Source organism: Corella eumyota, chromosome 2 (assembly GCF_963082875.1).
Source record: "Corella eumyota chromosome 2, kaCorEumy4.1, whole genome shotgun sequence".
NCBI classification, from domain to species: Eukaryota; Metazoa; Chordata; class Ascidiacea; order Phlebobranchia; family Corellidae; genus Corella; species Corella eumyota.
In genome coordinates, this window is record NC_137491.1 from 14,404,550 (window position 1) to 14,411,909 (window position 7,360).

Below are 7,360 nucleotides of genomic sequence, written 5' to 3' on the forward strand. Positions count from 1 at the left end.
TACCCACCACTATTTGTTTAGAAGTGAGACCTGTAATATAAATTTTTTAAAACAAATATTATATACGTTTGAAAAATTAAGAATTTTTTAAATATATTACAGTGAAGTTAAACATCTAAGTTCTCTTGCTTATAATACTGAAGAAGAATATTCTGATGATAATAAATCAATACATAGTTGCTCAAAAATGTCTACTATCTTTCCTACCACATCAAGTGCTAGTGAAAGGGAAATGATAGATTTTATATTTAACCCTCTAAAAAAAAAGAAAAATATTGTTACGTCTTGGTATAATAAATATCAACTTAGCGAAGAAAATGATTTAAATACATCTGCAGCATTACTTACAAAACTTAAACGGTTAGTTATGTATTGTTAAAGACTTTAAATTAATTTCTTAACAGATTCTCTTCTAAAAAATTAATGGGATTTCTTAACAGATTTTTTTTTCCAAAAAATTAAAGTATTAAAATGTAGTATTTTATGATCGTTGTGGAACACAAACTAAATTTTAGCAGAAAAAAGAAAATTTGGAAAAAAAGAAAGCATAAAATACAAAGAGAAAAGTTTGTTAAAAACAGTCATCTTGTTGATGTGATTGGAAAAGCTTATTTGCTGTGGAAAGAAAAAAATAGAGCAGTCATTGAACAAGAAAATAAAGTTTTAGGTGGATTAGATTGCTACTAGGCTATTTTGCAATAAGAATTTTTCATGCAAAAAATAAAAAAAATCATATGTATAAATTAATATTACAAACAATATGTTTTTAGATGACAGCCCCCAGAAGTTTAAACGCTTTAACTATTCTAGTTTATATGACAAAAAAAAAACTCAAAGTATGTTAAAAGAAAGTCAGACGGACAGAAATATACTCTTAGCAGTTGACAGCATTCTATAATTTCTTTGTAAATATGTAATGTTAGTGTGCAATAAATTATAGCGCAATGCAATAAAAAGTCGTGTACTTCATTTGGTAAAATATATGTGTTAGAAACAATAACATTCCATCTGTTTTATAATTTTTTTTAATTTGCTAATGAAATTGTTTTTTTCTATAATGGTGCAAACACTGACAACCTGTTATTTTTTAGTGACAGTGCTTTTTATCTATATTATAATCTTTTGTACATTTTTATATCCAAAAGAGTTTAATTGTATCAAATAAAAAAGTTTATGCACTTCTTCATATATGTATTTATTCTATTTATTTAAACATTTAACTTATTTACAGAAAGGGACAGTTAACCCAAAAAACTAACTTTGTAAAATAATTATTCGTTACATGATATATAACTTCGTTATTGTTGTTTATGTAGGTTAAAAAAATATAACGAAAACTATCGATATTTATTTACTTTATTGAATACCAATTAATAGTTAATTTATTGGTGCTTACCTAAGCCAAATATAAATACTCTGGTTTCTTATTTAAATGCATATTTAACTTTGGTAGATATAATTGACAACAAATATTTCTGTTTCTTAATCTTCCTTATAGTTTTTATGCTATGCAAATAACGCAGTTTTTCCTTTAACTTATCAGACCTATGATGCATCTATTTTTTACCCACATAAATTCAGTAAATTGATAAAGTATTTTTCTTTCCATATATTTAATATTTGATTTATTCCAAATTGCTTATAAATTTTTATATTAAAAAAGTGAAACTAAAAATTCTTTAGTTATTATCCATTTATTTATTAAACAACAAATGTGAACAATAAATAGCATTACTGACAAAAATAGGATTTCAATAAATATTTTTACACATATAATTTTTTTAAAGTATAATACATGTATACAAAAAACAACTCAAAATAATAAAGTAATATAATAAACTTTGCAACTCTTCTTTCTTTAAAAATTTTAAAATCAAATAAAATAATATTATCTTAAACAAGATAGTTACTTGACTTGGACTTTACCGATTCTTGCTAAGTAGGCAAGTTCCTTGTCTTTGATTTTATTTTGTAGATCCTCCTTCGCTGGTAAAATCACCCCTTTCATGATTTTCTCGATTATTTTGCGGAGTTCTAAAGTCGATACTGTTTTAGCTGCGTCGCTATCGGATGACTCAACACTTTTTATGACAGCATTTGTAAATTCCTCAACATCTGCAGCGTTATTCTTTGTATTTTCATCAATTTCTTTCTGTAAAAAATAATACTCAATAAAGTCTATGTTATATTAATTTGTTATTTTTAAATATAGAAATTCTAACAGATATCAGTGCTACTCTTACATGGTTTCTGTGGAACCATGTGATTTTTAAAAGCACTAAAAACATAAGTTTATTAAAAACAAAAAAAAATAGTGTAAAATTTATGTTGTACCAATGCAATTTATTTAAAAGCTTTTTTATTTTGATTATTATAATAGTCTACCTGAGAATTCACAGTAATAATAAATTTGATGGGGACCACAAGTGTAATTATTTCTTCCATTTAAAAATTCATTACACCAAATAAACTTACATTAGCCTCAAGTTGAACAACAAATTCCTCATGAATTTCTGCTGGCATTGCCTCAACAAGTGGTGCTGGAAAAGGGCCCTCCATTTCTGGACAGACATCAACAAACAGCTATAAAAATTAAAAAAGTAATCAACTGTTATTATTTTTTGTGTATTTTTATCCTTAATGTGAAAAGGCCAACTTTTTGGCCTAAACATAGGGTCAAATTTGCTACTTTAACCCAGTCTCGAGTTTCTTTGGCAAAATTATATCTTAAAGCATAATGCTAGATAATTACTCTGCATATTGTTTTTAGGCTTCGCAGAAGTTCATAACTTTTATAGCAACTTTCTCGAGGCTCTACAACATGAAAGCAGTAGAGATTGATCCTATGCCCCCGGATTGAGAACCATATTTTATAAACATGCCACCCGAAATTATAAAGTATATATATACAGAAAACTTGGGTTATGTATGTTGTCTGGCTCTAGACAAAACAACAGGCTGTTTACTATAGGAGAGAATTCGTAATCCGTCGGTGATAATTTTCTCGCACTGTAATCCAGACGAGAGAATTTAGGAGAGTCATAGTGTAATGTCTAGCTCGAATCGTAATCATAAGTAAAAATTCTCTTGCACCATAATCCAGATGAGAGAATTTAGGAGAGCCGTAGTGTAATCGTGTTTTGTCTAGAACTGGACAACATACGTGATCCGAAAACTTTTTTAATTTTGTTTTAATTTTTTTTTTAATTAAACAGCTTAATGACAAAATAAAAATTAGTTTACCGAAATCATTTAAACTTACATCATTTCCTATAATAAGTTCGTCCTGTTCATTTTTAAAAAGAAACTCATATAAAGCATAATGTTGAAAGAATGAGCTCATAATATATTTCATTATTGCCTTTGCATGATCGAGTTTAAAGAAATATAAAGGAATGGGAACTATGTCAGGATTGTCTGAAGCTATTCCAATAAAACATTCTTTCAGGAAATTGAAGTTTTCAGATTTCTTCAAATTTTGTTCTACAAGTAAAAACAATTTTTATAGCCTACTATATCTTAAAAAAAAACTTGCAAAAACAAGATAATTTTATAATAGAAACAAAGGGATCCTTTGTATGATAGCGACTTGCAAGAACAAAACCGGCAGCGTTGTGTAGTGGTAAGAACACTTACTACACCACACATGAGGTCGTGGGTTCAATCCCCACTGTTCTCATGCTGTAGCGCCCTTGAGTAAGGCGCTATAAACGGTATGAGCTCCTGCTGAGCCAGCACTTGATCAGCAGTATAATTATCGGGCAATTATAATCTATAATATCCCAAACTGCCACAGGCAACTCGAGACTGGGTCGGAGTAACTGATGTTACTCTATGTTTAAGTCGCGCATTCAACTTTCCCACATCGAGGATAAAGATATATACAAAAAAAAAAAAAAAAAACAGCGAAAGTAACAATGTATTGGCTTTTGCAATTACGAAATAATAGAGTTTGGGTACTTCTATTTAGGGTTTATACAGGGTTCAAGTATATAAATATATACTTCAAAAAACCATAAAAGTAATAAAGAATTACCATAAAAGTAATAAAGAATTAGGCGAGACCATAATACAAAAAAATTACTAACTAATGATGCTAATTTATTAAAACACTTTTGCTAAATTGTTTTTTCATTAAATCTTAAAAATTCATTAAATCTCAGTATAATAATGTTTCTTGTGTACCTTACTTAAGACAATATAACATAGTCACATCAGGCATTTGACCAAGGACCATAATGTAAGGCCAATTGTTTTAACCACTACATCATGCCATCATTATCACTTTTTTGTTTAAAAATAAGCAAGGTGTAAAATATTTCCCAACAAAAAAATGACCAATGTAATTGGCAGTGCTTGGTTAAGAATATAAAATATAAATGGTTGATATATATACCTTTAATGTTGTCCATTAGATTTGACATTAAAGTCATAAACCCGCTAAGTTGTCTTTCATCAAAATTTTGCTCCTTAGCCCAATGAAAGGAAATTACAAAAAAATCTAGCTGACTTGCCTCTTTTAGATCTACTTCCGAATTATCGTATTCCAAAAAAACAGCCATTTTCCTGCAAATAAAATAAAGTAAATTTGTAATTTATTGACAAATTTTAAATGTAATTTAGCTGTTCAATAAATATATTAATGGCGTATATATATAGTAAAACATATTGTAACAATTTTTAATCCAACCTAATATTGAGTTAAATTTTTGCAGGTGGGGATATTTTGATTATAGTTGCACACTAACCTTGTAAACTAATTTTTAACTTAACATAAATTTGTACCATAAATCAGCTTACTAAAGTGTGATTTAGATAAAAGAAGTGGGAATCAAACTAAAGACCTTGCGTACTGAAACCCAGAGTTTTAACCACTACAACTTGTCTGGGTTAATATTATGAAATTAAGGTTTTTTATGACATAGTGTTTTATAAAATCGAATACTCTTGTAATTCTTCTGGTGTTTCACAATGTGAAAGAGTTCGGATTTGAGAAGGGAGTAAAACTTTCCATGCAAATGAACCACTTGGCTCCTTTTCAACAGCCTCTTCATCCTTTAAATAAATACAATTTTGTTGTAATGGGCAACTAAAATCTCTGTATATTTATATTTGTCTGTTGATAAAACATCAACTTATCAAAAATATTTCAGTCACTTACAATTTTGAAATGCATATGTGGTTAATTTATATTAACTTATAACTATGATAGTTTTAGTTTTCTTAATTTGATTATAAAGTTACTTATGACAAATGATAGCTAAAGTCTTGAAATTGCTTTTGCAAGTTTTATAGGACAATACTGCGGGACCGTTTGTAAATGTTAACAAATTGCAGTATGCAGGACGGAACAGCATTTTTGTACCTTGCTGCGGGATAAATGCAAGATTTACATTAAAGGCTGAGGGATGGTGCGAAATTGGCTATAAAGCGCAAGGGAAGGGTAAAAGTTAATGTTAACATCTGTCTTCGGTATTTCCTGCACCCCGCAACTTTCTGCATCCCGTATTTTAGTACTACCCAGTTGGTTTTATAGGTTAAATTTGTAAATTAGATATGACTATGTCGATAGTTAAATAGTCAGATAGTATAATCGTTATAAAACTTTATGAAAATACACAAACTTAATTAGTTTTTATCCATTTGGTATGACGTGAGCCAAAACTAACCGTCATAAAAAATATATGGCTATCCTTTTTTCGTTTTCCTGACCCGATTGATAATTGCTTTATACTCATGATTAAGATGACTGCGTTTATTTTACATAATTATTAAACAAAATACATTAAAAGTACAGCGTTTCCTGTTTATACTGTAAACAAAACTAACATCGCCAGTCGACGCTACACAGCGTATTGTGTTGGCAAGGAAATCGTAATGGTTGAGTGATTTAAAAACTAACGTCAGAATATCAGTTATTTGGCCAAAACAAAAAAAAATTTTATTAAAATAAACGTTACATTTTATTGTTAGCTTACCTCGTTTATGTTGTTGACATTTTTCTTTTTCTGTAAATAAAAAAAAGTTAAAATTCCGAATTAAACTTGTTAAGTTGTTAATTTCTGGTTTAAGTAATTTAAAATTAAAAAAATCAAACGATTTTGTTAAATGCTAGCAGCAATTTTGTAGCTTGATAAATCTGTTTTATTCTAAAAGCTGATATGATTAACTAAAAATTGTACTTAAGTGAAAAATTTTTCATTAAAATACCACAATATGTATACAATTTACACGTGATTAAGTTTAATCTAAACGCTTTGAGTTTTTTTTTACAACAAGTACAACTTTGCAAGAAAGGCCATTAAATTTTAAATAGGCCGTAGTACTATACTCTATTGCACATTTGCGTAGACTTTTACGGTCAGGCTATTTACCAGATAGTGCGTATTTTTAGGGTTAAATTAAACTATAAAATCAAAAAATCTAACAATTTACACTAAGACCACCTTGTTTTTGCGGTTTGCACTCGTCATCTTAGCTTTCTTCATGATATGGAATAAAAATGTAACAGCAAACAGTCAATTTAGATTTCTAAAACTATTTATTTGTATCGAGTTACGTTTACGTGTGATTAACTGAAAAACTTTGACACAATTAGAAACTGGATACCTTTTGTATCATTTTTTGCCTAAGGTACTAATTGCTATTATAGACAACTACGACAATCACTCTACTAAAAATTGCTTTGATACTAGTCCAAGCCTAAAACTCAGCGGCCATGTTTCATTTAAGTTTTCTTTATTAATTGTTACGTAACAAAACCAACATGTTTGCAATAACGTTGTTACTAGTTTAAAACAATTTAAAAACTTAATATGTAGGGCATAGCTTATTCATCTGTTCTGACATTTTAAATTAAAACACGTGAAATGTTATGCTGGAAAAAAAAAACGCACCGAAAATGTTAACTTAATTCGTTATGAATCCGTTGTATTTAAAGTAAAAAAAATATTTTAGAAAACTTTCTAAACGCGATTTGACCTCACTCCAATAGATTATAACGTAACAATAGTCCAACGCTGCTAAAAACATACGCTTTGGCATTGTTTTTTTTTGCGCTTTGAATTTTGTAATGATTTTATTTTATCAAAAGTTTGTTTTAGTTTAATTTGTATTTATTGTTTGCTAAAACAAGCCTAAGCATAATATAAAAATTGCTTTAAATGCAGTGGGACTGTTAAATCTTATTTTTGGGAGCGATTTTGTTTAAATTTTTTTTAAATAAAGGGCAACCCAAAGCGTTTTTTGTCATGTTAGTACATCTACTAGTTTAATAAATGGCAAGCGGCAGTAACTTAAAATGGGTGCCATCAATAAGATTATAAACGGATTTAGATATTTTAGGAAAAAAATTTCATTT

General features: G+C 28.5%; 1 protein-coding gene across 2 annotated transcripts; it reads right to left on the bottom strand.

Annotated features, from left to right (window-relative positions):
• Positions 1 to 1,688: 1,688 nt before the first annotated feature.
• LOC145742954 (ciliary-associated calcium-binding coiled-coil protein 1-like) lies at positions 1,689 to 6,542 on the bottom strand. 2 transcript variants are annotated; one of them, XM_082560800.1, is made up of 7 exons: positions 6,447 to 6,542; positions 5,979 to 6,008; positions 4,946 to 5,055; positions 4,397 to 4,566; positions 3,263 to 3,483; positions 2,476 to 2,583; positions 1,689 to 2,152 (listed from the first exon to the last, which is right to left on the bottom strand). In XM_082560800.1, exons 1-7 carry the CDS (start codon positions 6,486 to 6,488, stop codon positions 1,907 to 1,909), a joined length of 927 nt encoding a protein of 308 aa, XP_082416926.1. In that variant the 5' UTR covers positions 6,489 to 6,542; the 3' UTR covers positions 1,689 to 1,906. The 2 variants fall into 2 exon arrangements, with proteins under 2 accessions (XP_082416926.1, XP_082416927.1); XM_082560801.1 differs by lacking the exons at positions 5,979 to 6,008; positions 6,447 to 6,542 and adding an exon at positions 5,670 to 5,841.
• Positions 6,543 to 7,360: the final 818 nt, after the last annotated feature.

Bases quoted from the DNA above. Each gene is read 5' to 3' on its own strand.
- LOC145742954 (XM_082560800.1), bottom strand. From the start codon at position 6,488: ATGAAGAAAGCTAAGATGACGAGTGCAAACCGCAAAAACAAG. The intron at 4,567-4,945 runs GTATTCGATTTT...TTTTATTTGCAG, and splicing joins ACACCAGAAGAATTACAAGA to GAAAATGGCTGTTTTTTTGG. The intron at 2,153-2,475 runs GTAAGTTTATTT...TATTTTTTACAG, and splicing joins TTGTTCAACTTGAGGCTAAT to AAAGAAATTGATGAAAATAC.